Source organism: Acomys minous, assembly GCF_964271855.1.
Source record: "Acomys minous genome assembly, chromosome: 1".
Lineage (NCBI taxonomy): Eukaryota > Metazoa > Chordata > Mammalia > Rodentia > Muridae > Acomys > Acomys minous.
Genome location: NC_140483.1, coordinates 50076597 through 50096270, shown reverse-complemented (window position 1 = coordinate 50096270; position 19674 = coordinate 50076597). Strand labels below are relative to the sequence as shown.

The 19674-nt window shown below is 36.6% G+C and overlaps 1 protein-coding gene across 5 annotated transcripts in view; it reads left to right on the top strand.

The window, feature by feature from the left end:
• The window catches only part of KCNT2 (potassium sodium-activated channel subfamily T member 2), a 332217-nt gene that overhangs the window by 123387 nt on the left and 189156 nt on the right, over positions 1 to 19674 (top strand). For all 5 annotated transcript variants that reach the window (XR_014781450.1, XM_084794038.1, XM_084794037.1 and 2 more), the window contains exons 6-8: positions 2548 to 2622; positions 3750 to 3833; positions 9461 to 9555. Coding sequence is in view for 4 of the 5 variants with exons in the window: in XM_084794038.1 (XP_084650164.1) it covers positions 2548 to 2622; positions 3750 to 3833; positions 9461 to 9555 (254 nt within the window). In the remaining variant the exon portion in view is untranslated. The remainder of the gene's footprint in view (positions 1 to 2547; positions 2623 to 3749; positions 3834 to 9460; positions 9556 to 19674) is intronic.

Here is a 19674-nt window from a genome sequence, read left to right as displayed (position 1 = left end):
GTTAAACTGTGTGACTACCTGAAGAATTTAAAGTGAATAGAGTGAAGGTATATTTATTAGTATACTGGCATTGTATATTTGACAATACAATACAGATATAGGTAAATTCCAGTTGATAGGAATAGATGGGAAGATGCTAATAGGAGGCTTGACACTAGATGGGAATGAACGAAATGTGAACTAGAAAATCTCATGCTCTACTTGCAAGTGTTTATGTCTTGTTGATACACTGCGTTTGTGGGGTAATGGGAAAGAATGACATAGTAGGATTCTTAAGGATACTTGATTTGTGTTGTAGGAAAGACCTCAACCAGGAACAAAACATAATGTGGCTTTCAGACATATTGCATTCACGATTTCAAGACCTCAATATGCAATAGTGGATTAAGTATTTGACCTGAGTCAGAAATTCCAAGATTGAGTGTTGACATGGGATAGAAATAAAATGTTTGGAAGTCACAGGTTATTGTTGGTTATAAGTTCTAGCTAAAGCCTAGGTACTCTAGATAAAAGTGCTCAGAATGACATGCAGACAAAAAAATTTTAAATTTGCCTTCTAGAACGTTTCTGTTGAAATTCATTTTCATGTTTAATGATTTGTATTTACTTACATTTTGGGAAGTTTTTAATTATAAACTTCTTTCAAAGGTTTTCAATGTAGGTTATTAACAAGGCACAAACTTTAGTTAAAAATAGAACATTACATGACAGAAAGGAGAGGATATATAAATTATTTGGAGATTCATCTATTCATTTTCATACTTACTTTAGTCCAATATGTACAGTCATTGCTACAACCTCTCTTGTGGGAGTCAGGCATTTTATCCAGAGGAAGAAGTGTGAGAAAAGTTACAGAAGTATAAAAAGACTGGCAGCTCCAAGGAAATGTAACATTTATATAGATGAATCTGTGGGTGAATTTAGAAGGCAGAGAGCATTTTAACTATAGGCAACATCAGTACTTAGAGTTAAAATTATGAATATTCATGTAATATAATGTTGTATATATAATACTAACTATGGGCTTGGATTTAATTCTCTAGACAATGGGAACACAGAAATTTAGAAAGAATTCTTTGCCTAAAATGAAAGATAATTCATAAATGAAATAAGTCAAATGAAATGCCATTTAAAAGACATTGTTAATTGTGCACATAAAAAAATCATGTGTTAAACCAAGATATATATATATATATATCTTCTTAGAGTCTGGACTAGGATTTTTATCAGTTGGCAAAGATCATTCCCCCACTAGAGGCAGGCCCTCTTCTAGTGAACAAACATCACTTGTTCTCTCACAAGTTTGTTTCCACCAGAAAAACACTACACACCCTCACACAAGTCTGTTTTACATCCCACATTTGGGATCAAAACAAAAACATATTTATATCTTCTACCTCTCCAAGTCCATAAATCCTCCTGCTGGTCTACGCTAATTGGATGGGATGGGCAATTTATTCGTAGCTGTGTAATACATGAAGGGTGTGGGTTGTCCGCACTTCAGGAGGCCCTGCCCATCCCCCCTCACACTCATTATGGTTCTCTTCCCAAGTTCCTTTTCCGGTCTTGGTTTGACAACTGACTAGAGATTCCCAGGGCAGAAGCAAGCCAAGAGGGAACTGTGGCCAGTATCTCCATTGCAGCACGGCATGACGTCCTGTGCAACGACAGCTGCGAAGTCTTGTTCTCTTTGTGTGAGAGCTGCTGTAACCCTGCTGGCGGTGCTTTGGGATGAAGGTCCCTTAGGCAGTGCCTCACGCTAGCTTCTCAGGGTCTGACAAACACCTTGAGCTCCTGAGATCCCCAACTATTCTGGTCCCTATGACTTCAGGTATACACCTTTTGAGGGTAAAACCACTTAAAAATGAGATCAGTTTTCCTTCATTTGTTTCTGTATCTAATTCTATTAAAGTATTCTCTTCTAATTAGAGGAACCGTGGCTTGTTCTTTAGCCTTGATCTGATTTTCTTTGCTTCCCTCGTTTTTCCCTCTTATGTTAGGCTTGGGCTAAATATAGGCTAGAGTCTGCATGAGGCTAAGTGATTCTTTTCACGTAGCTTGAATTGATGAGAAAGGCATCATTTTACTTATAACATTTCGATACAGAAATGATCTCCCTCATCCCCAACCTGATCTTTCTAGTATTACATTGGCTGTAAATTAACAGAATATTTTTAATATCTTAGCACCTAGAAGCACAATGGTTCAGAATATGAGCTAGAATAGTTATGATAGTGGAAACAAATTGTGATAATTTATCCTAAGGCCTTGTTGTTAGTGTTCTTTATGTATTAGGTAGTAATTTCTTTTAGAGCATTTTATTATATTCAAATGTTATATGCACTATGCACGGCCTACTTTGGATATTTACTACAGTTCTAACGTTACAAAACCAAAGAGCACACTTCTGCTTAAATTAATATACAGTTCATGGATACATTAATATGCAGATCTGATAATATGGTAATAAAAGTGTTGGTATTACTAAATAAAGTCTGAGTCCTGGTATTTCTTTGACTTTTGCTTTTATTCAACATTTATTTATAGGGAAATATCTGGGAGCAGATTTTACGAATCCCGTTCATCTTGGAAATAATTAATGCAGTCCCCTTCATTATCTCAGTAAGTCTCAGCATCTTAAAAAAGTATTTGTCATTAGATTTAAATAAACTCTCTAAGTCTGGATACTTGTATGTAACATAAGCTAAGAGGCATGAATTCAGACTTTGAATAGAATCTGGCTCCTTGAAAAGAGCGAAGTCAGTGTGCTGACTGAATAGCCTAGTTAAATGAAATCTAGTAAGTTTCAGTACAAAAGCAAAATAAAACCTTTTTTATAGAATTATACTGTATAGAGGTATCATTTCAACAGATGTCAGTATTGTTTAAAGATCCTCAAAATTACATCCCCTTTATTGTGGAATTTTACAAATAGAAACTAATAGCATGAAATATTTACCACAGCTTTCCTACTGAGAGCATACTCATTTCTAGTTTGTGTATCGAATTTACCCAGTTTAGTTCCTCACTGGTACATAGGTGAATGGGAGCCAAGTAGCCAGATCCTCCTCAAAGTTGTGAATTTCCCCCCTGCCATATCCCATGCTACGGTAGCTCTGCTCCACTGTAGCCCCACACACGTGACCCTGAGGACCTCATTTTGTAAATTCAGGTTCTGCTATCACTTTGACATGGCAATGATTATTGGAATTCGAACTGTTTGAATTTTCTTTGAAAAAAAATCCCCCCAAAATAAGTCATTATTACCCGAAGCTGCTTCTCGTTTCTTACCTTTTGATTTGAGTGACTTATCTACAGAGAGAGCTGAAACTGGATTAAATGACATCTTACTGAACATCACTACAAATAACTTCAGCTTCTGAACATCATTTGAAGTGGTTGAATCTGAAGACAGTGATGTGTTACAAAAGACAGCCTTGTACCTCTCTGTCACCTCAGCTAGAGAAATGGCAATGCTAAAAACACATGATAAAATTTAACAATAAAATCAGCATGGCTACATGTGACATCTGTTGAAGCCTCTTACTTTATGCCTCTGTAATGATTTCCCCAAAAAATACTTTAGCAATGAGTAAAAAACTATTCATTACTGTTGGTTTTAAAGTACTTGACACTATTTTAAATCTTTATTTTTTTTTAACGTTCATCTGTTAAGTGTTTCTTTTCAATCTACTTGGTATAATTTCTTTCTGTGAAATAAAAGTTTAGTTTTTTGCGTATTTTTTCAGATATTCTGGCCTACCTTACGGAATCTATTTGTTCCAGTTTTTCTGAACTGTTGGCTTGCCAAACATGCCTTGGAAAATATGATTGTAAGTAATAAAAGTAAAGTTCAAAGCAAAAATGTTTTTCAAATGTCCACTATGCCTTACTTATTTTCAAAGTTCCAGCAGGAAAAGATTATTTGGCCTCTACTCTTGCCCTTTGACATTCTGTCTTTCCTTATAAATTTGTATAACATGCATATATAATTGTATATATGCACGTATATATAATTGTATAACTGTGTTCAGTTATAAAGATATTGAAATACCAAATGTATTCATAATTAACTGCTTCAAATAGTTTTATTTAAATGTTTAGTGGTAAACTCCTGCTATGTACTTCATGTACTATGCAGTATACATAATGAAATATGTATATATTTAACACAAAATTCAGTGATGAATCTGTTGTATGCTCATAAGAATCAAATTCTGTAGGATGCACGCATTCCTTAGGTATTTAATAGTTCAGTTATGGGTAAAGAAATTGGTTCAGGCCTTTTTTATGTCATCAATTCAACACCTAACTGCTGTTTTCACAGGTCAGTGTTTAATCAGTCTTTCGGGATAGGAACAGCCTTCACTTTTAAGGCTGCTTATGCATACATAGTGCATAGTCCATAAGCCTTAGTTTTCATGGCTCAGGGATGTTTTTGTCTATTACTAATTGTTAATAACTTCCAGTTTCATGAGAGTGTAGCCTTTATTAGGCTCTCTTACAGTGATCAGTCCCTCACTGGTGATCATTCTTACAGATTTGAATTGTGTTGCACTGATGGCAGATCTTATGAAGAGGGTTGAGATGGAGAAAGATGCTCAAAATCCCACAGCTGTGTTGTGGTCACATTCTACACGAAAGGCTGCTACGCTTTGGAAAGAATCATTTATACCTATGCCATGAAAGCGTTCACCACAGTTTTCAATACATACAAGCAAAACATAAGGCATTCACCCATTCGTCATTCACTGTTCAAATTCTAACGTGGGCTTCAAATGAAGCACTTTGCTGTGTCGAAAAGCTGATGAAAAGCAATTTTAAGGAAGGAAAGATTTATTTGGCTTAATGTTCCAAGGAACGCAGTGCATCACAACAGGGAGTGCTTTGAAGGATTAACGTGGAGTGCCAATCACATCCTGTTTTGGAGTCAGGAAGCAGACAGTGGGCAGGAAGTGGGTCATTAAAATCCCAAGGGTCACAGTAGAGCTGCAAGTACTAGAGTTTTCATAGCCTTCCTAAACATGCCACCTGCTGAGCACCAAGTGTTCAAACACATGAGCCTTTGGGGACATTCTATATTCAAACCAGAGCGTTCTGCCTTTAGGCCACATAGGCTCATTGGCAAAACGTATTTGTTTCTATTTCAAAGACGCCATTTGTTACAGTTCCAACACTGCACATAGTCCAAACTCTCCTCTGAACTCCAAGGCAATTTCTCAACTATGATCCCCTGAAAAAATTTAGATACTTCGAATATACAATATCAGGCTAACTATTTCTATATACAAAGGGTTATGGCCATAGCAAAGAAGTATTTACTGAAGTAAGACCTAACCTAGCAGGGAAAATGCGAAATCCTGAAGTTTTGTGTCCAACACCTGAGGCTTTTGTTGTAATCAGCTCAGTTTAAATAATAGTCCTGGTATTAAAGGCTACAATCTGTAGCACGTGTAGCCTTTTTCCTCTCTCTTGGGCTGCTCATTTCACACCTCCAGGCTTTTTTGGTGGACCTCCTAGGATCAGGCCATCTCTTAGCATCCCAGTTTCTCCCTTGCAATATAGACCTCACCATTACAAGTTTACGCATTGGCCGCTCATGGCCGCATTGCCAGGACTCCATTCCTGCCATGCATTTCCTGGCCTCGGTGGCTCTTTAAAACTAGGGATTGTGATAATGTGACCCTCAAGTCTTGCATCTGTCATGCTTGCAAAACCAGTACTGTTTGATGAAGTTGCCAAGTTCTGCCTCCTCCAAGCTGGGAAAGCAGCTGCTTTGTGTGATGCTGCTGGGGGAGCCCTTGGTTGCTCTTTATGGCACTAATCTGTTTAGCAATTGCAGCTGCCTTTCAGCAGCCTAGCCTTCAACTTTTAAGTTCATTTATTTCACAATCAAATGACACATTAGAAAAAAAAATACGTTTTCCTTCTCCAGTTGTTCCTCTTACTCAATGAAACCTGTACAGGAATAGTTAATAGAAAAACGGTCACAGCCTGCATATTATCCTGTCTTAAGCTTTCCTATGCTAAAACACATTGGTCTGTTAATTTAAAATTCAGCCTCATTAAAGTTATCAAGGGGTAGACAGCATGCTTCTAGATATGCTTTCAGAATGCCTCACCAATGGCCTCCTGCCCTTTTCTCTATAGAGTTCTTTTTTTAATTAATTTTTTATCAATTCATTCATATTACATCTCAATAGTTATCCCATCCCTTGTATCCTCCCATTCTCCTCTCCCTCCCACTTTCCCCCTACACCCCTCTCCTAAGTCTGTGACTGTGGGAACCTCCTCCCCCTGTATATGCTCATAGGGTATCAAGTCTCTTCTTGATAGCCTGCTATCCTTCCTCTGAGTGCCACCAGGTCTCCTCTATAGAGTTCTTGTACCCCTCTGAAGTCTTGTGAGTTCAGCCTCTGTTGTTCTGCATTGCCATCTGGAAATCCCTTTGAGTTCTGTTTACATCTTATAAACTCTCTGGCCCAGAACTTAGATGCCCACACTATGTTTGTAAGCTAGTACAAAGGCATAATATCTACACTATTTTTTTTTTTTATCACAGTAACAAACCAATTTCTGAGTACTCATTTTGTTTTCTTGTTTCTTTTGTTGTTACTATGAACAAAAATCTGTTATAAAGCCGACTAACTGATGACACAGTTTATTTGGCTCACAGTTTCAGAAGCTATACCATACTGGTGGACAAGCTATGATTGGCCACCTTGGTTTTGTAGTCAGTACGCAGGGAGTGAGCCGGAAAAGGGTTTGAGCTGTAAGACTCAAGGTGACCAGTGTTTGATTTCTTCAGCAAGGATCCAAATTCTAAGGATTCTACTACAGGGCTGGTCAGGTGGATTAGTGGGTGAAGACACCTACCACCCAACTTGGCAACTTGAGTTTTGTCCACAGGGTGGAAGGAGAGATGGGATTCCTGCAAGCTCCTGCAAGCTGTCCCCTGACTTTCACACAAGAGCCATGATATCAACATGCACTCATAGAGAGGCCATTGCATTCACATGCACACTTACACATAAACATACACCCTTAACACACATGAGACATGAAATCTAATTATAAGAATAAGGTTTCCAAAATTTTTGAAATCACCATACCTGCTAGAGACCAAATGTTGAAAAACAAGCTTCTCTGCAGTAGACCTACTGAATACTGGCCATGCTAATGGGCATTGGATTTAGTGTCTCTGCTAATGTCTTCATCTTTAAAAAATAATTTAGTTTCACATGTTCTCTGAAAATGAAGTGTAATCACACAAACACATACATATGGCGTGTAGGATTTCGTATCAGGTGTGTGTAAGGTTTAATGGTGCTGATTGTATTTCATGGAAAGTTACACTTGTTAGTATCAATGCTTGTTTTTCTTTTTAATGACATTTAAGCAGACATTATGTCAAAAGCTCTGGCCACAGAATTATTAGAATAACATCTGTGCATTTACGTCAGAGTGTTTCTAAATGCTTATGTGAAGTAAGCCCAGGATTCTGAGGAAATCACAAGGCCAATGGGAGAAAAGGGTGCGGGAACGTGGCCTGTGGAGTGGCCCCTGCTGTCTTCTCGACCGGAAGAATAACAGTTTGACTAAACAAGTTGCTGATGAAAAATTGCACCCAGAATCAAATAAATCTTTGTAAATTGCTATGTAATGAGCAGTTGGCAATAAGATAACCTCTTGAAGAGAGGAAGTATTAGTCAGTATTTGAGAGAAATAGACTGTTTACAATGTTGGCTTAGGGTTCCTACGCCCCTGTAGTTCTGTACTTTGCCTTTTGGGCTTTCGCTGCGTTTTGAGATTTCTATTGCATTTCTGACCATTAGACCCTCTGCTTTAAGATTCTAAAGAACCAGAGACGAAACTACGGCCAGTAAACATAGTTATTTGTTTTTGTAACAGTCTTGGCTTAATGTACTACAGAAAACCGCAGTAACGAACTGAGATCATTTTATTAGGGTCACTCGTTTTCTCATGCCTCCCTGATTATAAGAAGGATAAAATCAATTCTTAAAAATGTGAGAGTCACAGAAAGTTGTGAAAAATATTTTTTAAATTATGCCAAATGAATTTAATAGTTTTCGTTATTTCCATACTTTAATAATTTGTTGCATGCATATAATTCATATGTGAAATTACCTAATTCAATTTTTTATTTGAAATTGATATGTAGTCCATAAATTGCTTTGTTATTAAATATTTCATTTTAACAACATTTACTCAATGTTTCTTATACTATTATTTAGCCTCATCATTTTGAACTATTTTTATATTGCATACTTTATTTTAATAGTGATAAATATCCATTTATACAAATAATACAATTTTACAATAAACATAGCAAATAACAATTAGTGTTCATCTTTTACGATATTTAAGTGATTAAATCTGGAACATTTTTTCAGTAACTATTTATTTTATGAGAGCATAGAATAAAAATGTGATCTCTATTACTAGGTTACCTTTCAAAACTTATATTGTCTGGGGAGTACTGCATGTATCTGTTCAATATATACACTGCAATTCATATTTATTTTAATATTAACACTATCAAAATCAACCCTAGTTTTTTTTAATAGAAGAATGTTTTCTTTCCTATATTGGAGGCTGCTCCGCTTCATGTCACTGTTCATTAGTGAGTTTTAGCTGTAGCTCCAATTTCCTTTTACTGGTCCCTTCATTGATGCATTTCCCCCCCTGAAATTCTGCATTTGTTTTCTTTTCTGAGAAACCACTGGAGGAAGTTTGGTTCTTTTTTTTTTTAGGCTTTGTCTTTTAGATGGCTTTTTGCTATAAAGCTCTACCCGGGTTTGAACTCACAATTTCCCTTTCTTAGGCTCTTGTGTACTGAGCGTACAGCCTGCACTATTACTCAGGGCTTGGTGTGTATGGAAATAATAACTGAAAGTTATATTTTGTTTTCTGCAATGCAAGTGAGCTGAAATTTAGTGCTTCATTGGTTTTCCCATACTTTATCTTTTTAAAAACATATTTTATTAATTTATTCATATCACATCTCAATTGTTAGTCCATTCCTTGTATCCTCCTATTCCTCCCTCCCTCCGATTTTCCCCTTACTCCCCTCCCCTATGTCTGTGACAGAGGGGGACCTCCGCCCCCTGTATATGCTCATAGGGTATCAAGTCTCTTCTTAGTAGGCTGCTGTCCTTCCTCTGAGCGCCACCAAGCCTCCCCATCCAGGGGACGTGATCAAATATGGGAGACCACAGTTCGTGTGAAAGTCAGTCCCCAGAAGCCATTAAAGGCTAGTATCACAGCCATACTCTATCTGTGTAATATGATTTTTATCATAAGATATGTCCGGATCCATGCAAAATGATAATATACCACCAAATTCATTTAAATATGCATATTATATACACAGTGCATATTTGATATTTAATCTCATGTATATCAAAATTTATAATATGCTTCTTCTCTATTATTCTAGAATGATCTTCATAGAGCCATTCAGCGTACACAGTCTGCAATGTTTAATCAAGTTTTGATTTTGATATCTACATTACTATGCCTTATCTTCACTTGGTAAGACCGTATATAGCACCCTTCTTATTAGTTTTTTTTTCAGTTTTTTTTTGTGGAAAATTATATTATAAATTGATTTCACCAATACTTGGCTATTATATGCTTACTGCAATGCACAAAAAGTCACCTACAGCCTTACAGAAGCTTCTCAGCCTCATGAGGTCCCATTTATTAATTGTTGACATTAAGGCCTGGGAATGAAATGAATTATTTCTTTAGTTTTACAGACAACACAAGAATGTACATGTTTCATGTGACTTTGAGATTTACTGTCACTCTGATATTGTCTCAAATGCTGTCAACAGCCAAGTCACCAGGATTTGGCTTGCATGCTGTGGTTGTTAAAAACCATTTTCTTTTTCTTCAAATCATTGGCATGAAGGCCATCTCTGTGTTTTCTTCAGATCAGTTAATACCTTTCACTCCTTACACAGACCTCTGTGTCTGAACAGGGTTTTAGTGTAGGACCTGAGGAATGCAGTGGCAGCCTTTCCTGGAAGGTCAATGTGAGGCCAGGTGCTTTGCTTTATTATGGCCTACAGTTCTTTTCTCGTTTGGAAGTCATACTTAACAGAGTGTTCCAATGTGAAATGGTATGCTATGTGTTTGGCTTCATGTATACCTTTTGCAAGAAAAAAAAAGTCAGAAAATGAGTGGAATAGTGTTTGCTTTACAGAAGTTTGAGATTTTGCTTGTACTTAACTGTAGCCTTTTGGATTACTTAGAATGAGAAAAGGCTAATTAGGATATGGGAACAATCAATCTATACATACACTGCTACATCTGCTGAATAAAGCATTGCTATAGATGTGTGTTTGCAAGCATGGGTATATATATATATTAACATTATACATAGTTAATAATAAATTGAATTTAAACATGTCTATTGCATACTTTAAAAGGAACATTTTTTTGTGCATAATGTTTTATCCTTTTACAAACAGTATTTATGACTTACCTGATAAATATCTAACCGTATAAATACAATGCTAAAAATAGTTCTATTAAACAGTACTGAAAACTCTAATATATTAAGTAATTTCTGGTGCAATGTCACTAAACATCCCTAATTGAAAAATAATCATATTATTTCAAAAACAAAATTTGACCTAAAGGAATTTACAAAATGAAACCCTTTCTGTGTAAATACTAATTTTCTAATGTTAGACAATTACTGAATAATAAAATTAATAGTTTCTAGGCATAATATAAAATGAATTTATTAAAGATATGTTTGTGTCTAGGGATTGAAGCTCAGTTGTACTGTAGTCGTGACTACTTCATGAAGATAAAGATAAACATACAGCTTTGGGCTCTGTCGAAGAATATCTACTGTGTGTGTGTATGTGTGTGTGTGTGTATGTGTGTGTGTGTATATGTGTGTGTGTGTGTCTCTTTCATTTTGTATTACGGAACCCAGCTTTAAAGCAGAAATTTTGCTACATTTGTTATAACTGAACCTAGAAGATTCAGGAACTTATATTGAGCTGCACTTGCTATATTCTTAATGAAACTCACAAACCTAAAATTACCTGTTTCAGGAAGCAGCTCTCTAGCTCTAAAACACATGTAGGCATCACAATTATTAACATTACAAAGCTCTATTATTAAGCATCTGTCTATGAGGGACACACGCCAAACAGAAATAAGCATTAAGTTGCTGACCCATTCTTCCCAGAAAATGTGCTGAAGTGTTTTTCCCGTCATTGTGCTGGAATTGGACTCATCTGTCCACATGCTGGCTCCCTACCCCTCTTCATCAGTAATGCTGGCTTCGGAGACAGCTGGCCATTGCGATTCATCCTGCATCTTGGTAACAAAGCAGTTGTAAACTGGTACATCCGGGAATCAACTGCATGACTTTAGCTCAATTATCAATAAATTCTAACCAGTAATAAGTACTATAGTTGATAATGCATTTGCCGTTTCTAATTTTACATAGATAGGCTTATTTTGCAAGTCATTTGCCATGAACTTTTTTTTAATCATATGCATATTTACACATTTCTTATTCCGTCGAGCAGTAACACAAAGATCGACACAAATGAATATTTTTCCGGTTTTAGTTCAATGTGAAAAATTCAATATTCTTTCTGTCTTTTGTCCGTAAGAACAATCCATTTATTTCTAAGTATGTTCTAGCTTTAAATTGTGTTTACACGATTAGTTCAATAGCACTTGGCCTTTTCTTGTGCACATATTGATCTTGTTTTAGTGATGTGTTCTTAAGTTCCTGAGCTCTGCTGGTTTGCTTGTTGAATAAGCACTTGGGAAGTGAACTGGCAGAGCCTGAGTACCGTAGTCTAAACATATGTTACAAGAGGCCTGGTTGCCATCATTAGATATGCTTACTTCTTATATTTCATTTTCGATCCTTCATATCATAATCAATTCTTAAAGTATATTTGTGTATAAAAGTAGCTATTCACTCCCAGGATTATGTTGTGCTAGAAAAATATAGAAAAATTTACCCCAACTAAAATTTCTGTATGTAGCAATGAAGATTTCAGGTACCTAATTTTCCAGGTTAGAAAAGTTCACAAGTGTATATGATAATATTACAACAAAATGTTATAACTATAAAACATACATTTGAACTGAAATTCTAATTCAAATGCATCACTTTTGAAATGTGATGACAGTGAATTATTATTCCCAAACAAGTACTAAGAATAGTAGTTAACAGGCCAAGTTTTAAACTTGTTTCCAAATTTTCCTGAATATTATATATAGTAGTTACATGTTTAATTTTTTATGATTTATTCATAAAGACATATTACAGCAGATATTTTAGATGAAAAAATTGAAATACACCATAATTCAGGCATTTCCTGAAAGAAGTGTGCCATAGCATCTTAAGCTCTCCCTGACTGTGTACTGGGCTGAGTCTTCTGGAAGAAATAACTTATGCAACTTGTGGGAGTGAATCTAGGATGCCAACCTTCCTGGCCAGGATCTCTGCTCCTGAAGACGAGATGTAATGGAGTAGTAAGAGTTATATGGCTTCCAAGTAACTCTTCAGTGTTTTTCTCCTCATAAACGTGAAGTCCCAGATAAATCACATCTGACTCTTACTTTTGTCTCCACATAATTTCAGAATTTCCATCTTGAGAATTTCCCAATTTTCTGAATTTGTGGAAACAGAACAGTGTAATGAAATCTTTCAACTCCTTTGTTAAACTCTCTCTCTCTCTCTCTCTCTCTCTCTCTCTCTCTTCTCTCTCTCTCTCTCTCTCTCTCTCTCTCTCTCTCTCTCTCTCTCTCTCTCTCTCTCTCTCTCTCTCACACACACACACACACACACACGTACAAAAAGGAAACTCTCTAAAAGTAAAAAAACTGATTAAATACTAGAAAAATGACTAGTGACTGTATTTCAACCTATTTTATTCCTATACTCAAGTAGAATGTTTTGATTTTCTTTTATGTTATTCTTTAGAGTGGGATATGACTTTCTCACATACTCTGGTGCCTCACCTTTGACCATGTCCCCTGGAGAGGGAGACCTGGTGGCACTCAGAGGAAGGACAGCAGGTTACCAAGAAGAGACTTGATACCCTATGAGCATATACAGGGGGAGGAAATCCCCCTCAGTCACAGTCATAGGGGAGGGGAATAAGGGGAAAATGGGAGGGAGGGAAGAATGAGAGGATACAAGGGATAGGATAAGCATTAAGATGTAACAAGAATAAATTAATAAAAAAAGGGAAAAAAAAGAAATTCCCTTTTCCGTCCTTCTAATCTAAGACTTCAGGCCCTCTTAACTCCTACTTGTCTTACTTGGCTTGAAATAGAGCGAAAGCTTGCTTGTGACTGGGAGGTACTGTGAAGCAATGCGGTGAGTTCTGATTAGCTGGAAAGCAGCAGGGATCATTATCTCTAGATTTGGGGGTCATGTGTGGTGTAACTAACTAACTAACCTTCTTCTGCATAGCTAGTGTCTAAAAGAGGGAGAGACTTCGTCAGCAATGGAAACAGGCTTTCTTGTATTTAAACATGTTTCCCAATAAAAATGTAAAATCCTAAAGTCTCAAATTATCTTCTGTTCCATGGGAATATTAGGTGTTAGCGGAAACTCTGCAGGAAATGAAAAATGATGACTTGAAACCATTTAATTGGCATTCGCTCAACAAATACCAAAGTGCAATTTGTGGGCTGATTTGAATGCTAATGCCTGAATTACAGTCATGGAATCAAAGTGCTAGATGCTTTCATTGCAGAATGCCAGTGCTTAATTAAGTTTTCCAGTAACTGTGCACAGCGATGGGATTCATGGGGAGTGCATGGATATTTAAGGTTATTTATTTCTGCTGTGCAACTCTTTTTCCCCCTGAAATCACTCGTTGTACAAATTGACATTTACTAGGTGGTGAAAATGTTTACAATCTTGATATATCCTTTTATTGAAAGTAATGTTTTCTTTATCAGTCATTCGAAAGCTTAAAGTGGCTTGTACTATTAAACACGCAGTTAGCATCTAGAGGAAGTGTGCTTTGAAAAGCACAGAGTGAAGGACTGGGCAATGACTGTGCTTTTGTTATTGTGTATAAGGCCTATAACGAAGCAAATCAGTTGTGGTTCTCCAGATTGTTATTGTTGTTGCTAAGTGAGAGGTTTTTTTTTTTTTTGAATTGTGCAATGCTGAAATTATTTTGTATAGATGTGTGCTAAAGTTAACACTAATGTTTTATAGAGATGCAAGTTTCATAGCACATTATCAACCAAATTTAATATTAACCATTAGATTCTTTTGAATTGCCTTAAAAATTAAAACACATTTTATCTTAACAAACTATTTTACCTAACAATGCAGCATTTAAAAATGTGTCTGTGTCTACAGTTCAGTAAATTCTCTAAAAGTTTGTTTGTATTATGCCTGTATGAATGTTTCAGTATCCACAGTTTTTTTTTTTTTCGGTTTTCTAATACTGCTTTTTTATGAGGATTGATGGTACCCATATATATTTAGTTTTTAGATAGCAATAAAAGTTTATGCAACAATACTTGGCCAGGTTTGCCTCAAATGCAGCATCAAGATGAGATGGGAATGAAGTGATGTATCATATCAGGCTTTGTTTACTCCTATATTATCATACATATTCCCATGAATGGCAAGTTCCAGGGCCAGAATTCTGAATCTCGTCCTTAGCATCACTAAGAGCCTGGTTTGTCATTGCTGTGAGTGGAACCATGTGCAATCAACAGGAACCTGGGTGCTGTCGCACCTGTAAGCTAGAAGAGCATATGTAATCTTTCTTGGGTGAGGACAGGCTGTGCACTGAGTTATGACAACTGCTGACTACAAATAGCATTGCAGTCCACATATTTCTCGTTCAGACTGTCCTCGCTTTATTCATGGGCCATGTGCATTTCCACCATGTTGTTTCTATTACCATAATGAAGACAAAGAACAGCTTTCTTTGTGAGCTCTAAGGTGTGCTCGGCTTTTGGTACGATGGCAAAAAGCACCAAGTATTCAGAGTTATTAGGTCTTTGATTCATATTGTGCTTATTCTTTAGTTAATACAGTGACTAATGCCATAACATTTAGATGCTTTGCTGTATTTTAAGATTTGCACTGTGTAATGAGAATCCTGTCACAATATGATGATTCTTGGGTGAATTACTAAAGTATCAATTATCATAGAGAACACTCTTGCAAAAATTATCATGTATTTATTATTATTATTATTATTATTATTATTATTATTATTATTACTATTATTATTTGGTTTAAGAATACCAGTTTTTAGTAGAAATTGTTATGAATATAAGGTGTGGAATTTCACCTGCTTTATTTTTAGGCATCCAGAAGAAAGTATGAAATAAATGCATTTTGAACTGATACTGAATGCAGAGGTTAGAAGTAAGGAGTGTTTGTTTTGAAGATAGTTTCTATTTTTAGTCAGACATAAGTTGATAATTTAATTGACTCCCTAAAAATGGTTCCAGCAACTTTTATTTAGATCATGATTTGTGTCCTTACACATAGATACTTATGCTTATACACATGTTCACTTTTACAGTGTCTCCTAATAGAAATGCTTACTTTTGCCTATTCCCCTCTCTTAGACCTCTGGCAACAGCCTATTAAGTATTATCAGGATAGCCTGTACCCCTTTCCTCTGTGTGCCCACTAGGCCATCTTGCCAAGGGGCATTGACCAAATCATGGGCACCTGAGTGCATGTCAGAGGTTCAGCAGCAGTCCAACCCCCCCCAACATCTCCCACGTGGAGAATTGGCAGTCCATTGACTACATGTGAACAGGGGGTCTTGGTTCCATGCCGGCTATGCATTGTTGAATTGATGCTATGTAGAAACCGATACACTCCTCATTAAGGGCTACACAAAGAGATGGGGAAGTAGATGGCTTTGATAGATTCCTATCTTCAATATTACAGATGAGGATGAGTAGAAAGGCAAATGACAATCAAATCATAAATACAGAAGTTCACTCTATCATTTTTGAGTACTAGTAAGAGCTATATTTAAAAATGAAATAAAGGGCTGGAGAGTTGGCTCAGTGGTTAAGAGCACTGTCTGCTCTTCCAAAGGTCCCGGGTTCAATTCCCAGCACCCACATGGCAGCTCACAACTGTCTGTAACTCCAAGATCTGACACCCTCACACCAAAGCACATAAATTAAAAAATTAAATAAAAAAATTTTTAAAAATGGAATAAATATGTTTTGGTGCAAGTGGTTGTAAAGTTTGACATTTGAGGGCCATCTTTGTAAGTGGATTTTCTGTGATATTACTGTGGGTCAAATACCCAATATATTGGAGAAGAAAAGAGCATTCAATAGGAAGTTCTAAAGCATTTTAAGAGTCCAGATTGTTTCACTCAGTATCTGTCCAGGCAAACATGGATAACCATGAGGTCCTTTCTCTCCAACGGGAAGAACTGGCTGCAAAATCATTGGACATTATCAAAGAACAAGATTGAAAACGTTAGCTGAAGTCACTTCTAGGCTAAGGGAATTGAAGTTAAAGGGCGAAATTGGAAGCACCATGGCTGCTGTCCTATTTCCCTTTTCTGTTGCTGTGATAAAATACTCTGATAAAAGCAATTTAAATACGAATGGATTTGTTTGTCTTGGAGATTGAGGTTTTAGTCTCTCAATGGAAGGAAGACATAGTAGCATGTATTTAGGACAGCCAGGTACATTGCATGAAAGTCAAGAAGTTGACGGTTTTGAACAAGTTCTGCTGGACCCTATTTATATGGTCCAGTGTCCTAATCAGGATGATGCTATTAAAAGTGAATGGGTCTTTCCACCGCACACATGCTCAGAGGTCCTCTTCCAGTGGTCCTAGACTCTGAAAAATTTATCCTCACCATCACATTTGCTAACTTACAAGAGACCAAGATCCATATGATGACTGAGTTTGAATGATCTTGTGAGTCTGAAGATACCCGTAGCTGCTGCTTGCACTAGCCAAAATAACTCCTCAATCTGCAGGGAGCAGGATGCTCAGACATGTACACACACACACACACACACGCACACGCACACGCACACGCACACACACACACACACACACACACACCGCTCTTTTTTCTAAATCGCCAGTACTTAGTGTTTCTATAATGTTCTACAATGTCCCCATACTTACAGAACCTAAAATAAAGTAAAATGGGCAATGGATTTGGAGGTGGGGCTTAGTTACAGACCTAGTTTGCAAGATATAAAGGGATGTGAAATTCTGCTATTAAATGACATCAAACAATAATGTTAGATTGTTAGATCTGTCATATGTAGAAATAGAGAGGATATGAAAGAGTCAGAGTTCATTAAAAAAAACTAGACAAGAAATATAAAGCTTTGAGTAAAAAGTGCACTTTTAAAATTTGATGGCAACCAAGCTAGGGAAATGAAACTATTATGGCTAATTATCACTTTTTTCATATAATGTGGGTCATTAGTTCTCAGTTTGATCTTGGGATTCATCTCAGAAGCAATTTAGGACTTCAAATAATGTGGTAGTAGTTGGGGTGACGGCATTACTAAGATGTGGAGAGTTTGAAGTGGCCTTCTTCAGTATTGTCATGGCTGGAAGCATAACTGAAGGATGAAACCAAATTGTTATGAATAATGCGAGTCTTACAGAGACCTACTTATAGTCTGTGAGACCGTACATCCATATGATTGGCTAAGGTCAATGGCCTGTGTGATTAGTTATCTATGAATTAAGACTCCTGAACATTCAAACTAAGTTATCTTATCAAACATAGAAGATGGGAAACAGAAACCCAGGAAAGTACTATACCTAACCAAAAACAAACAGAAAAAAAAAAACCCACAAAAAACAAGAAAACTTTTTTTGTGAGTGTTCAAAATCTACAGTATATAAAAAGGGCAGTTTCTGAGAATAAATAAAGGCAAAAAAAGAAAAAAAAGAAAAAAAAAAGAAAAAAACCCAATAATGTAAAGGAAGATACAAAAAAAAAATGTTTAAACACTACAATAAGATGGGAAGTCCTTTGATCCCCACAAATTTAAAGACACTAAGCTTTTTTTTTTGCTATAAAAAGAAGACTATCTGATAGTGAGAATAAAATAAGATCAGTGATTTTTATAAGAATTTAAGATTTATTAAAATCTTAAAGCATGTTTCAAAGGAGAACATGAAAATCCAAACTAAAAGGCGGGGCTGTAGGCAATTTGCATTCATTCATTTTAAATATACTTTATGTTTCTTCTGTCTGTAGAATGGGAAAAATAAATAAAATGATAGTGAGAAACAATGAAGTGTTAATGAGGTGAATGAATGCAAAGCCAAGATAAGCTTTGAGGCAGGTTGCTCTTCTAGGTAGGGGGCGCTCATGGGACTGCTTCCAATGATGTAGGGTTTTAATTAGGAAATAAACAACACCTTGTGAACAAAGCGTATTTCTGGGAAAAAGCCTGTTCAGGATGAAGATCCATCAGTGCAAGCACTCCGGGACAGAAGTTTTCTTAGGTTTTAGCAGAACGTGCTTCCACAGTTGTCATATTAAAAGTGGCCTGAGTACTCTATGGGGGAATCAGCTGTAGGGAGGGAAGGACAGAGGCGGGCTGAAGGATGCTGTGGTTGTCTAGGAAGGAGTAGTTCGTGGATTCTTGACATGGAACAGTAGCAAAAGGATGGACTGTCATTTGATTTGACATCCATCTTCAAGACACATGTGAAACAGGGATGGTGAATTAGATGTAGGATATGAGACAGACGAGAAGTGAGTTTGAAGTTTGTATTCTGAGAAAGTGAAAGCCAAAAGTGACATTTACAAGCACAGGAACCTGGAAAGGTACCTAAAGGGAAAGAGACATAGACTGTTAGGCTAGAGGTGCATTTGAGAAGCCCAACAGGAGGGAATATATCAACGGGAGACGACAACCGGGAGTGTAAAGTGTTGAGTTACATTTGCAGTCTTGGATGCATTAGCCCAAAGGTCCTTGTTAATGTCAAAGGATTTAGAAGTGAGAGCCTAGGCATGCTTGTGATCCAAACACAAGCAGGCAACAAGGCGATGCTACTAGGATTACCTGTAAGACACAATTTGTAAGAAAGGATGACTTTCATTTACCCATAGGTCCTCAAACTTGGCTGTTAAGTGCACACACACACACACACAAACACACACACACAAACACACACACACACACACACACACACACACACACACACTCAAACTCAGTACCTCAAAGTTTATTTGCAGAAGATTTTTATGAAGTTCTGTTTACTAAAATGGATATGATTTTTTTTTTAATTTCCCACTTTTGCAAACAGAGCCCTTTCTATACTATCCAACCCAGATGGTTGTCTATTTTAAACTGTACTCAATGTCAGTTTTTATAGAGCACTTTTATTATCATCAGAGCATTTTCCTACAATCCAGCAACTCTATCCTGGATGAATTCATACATCTTTAAAAAACCAAAACCAAAACCAAATCACCATTTTTTTCTCTTTCAAAATTCCTTCTTAAATGTTCAACCTGTCTTTCTTTTCTTCTTAATTCCTCTGTTTGTTATTCAGCTTCATAAAATTAGTCACACACATTTTGAAGTTGATTCTGTTCTCTCTCTCTCTCTCTCTCTCTCTCTCTCTCTCTCTCTCTCTCTCTCTCTCTCTCT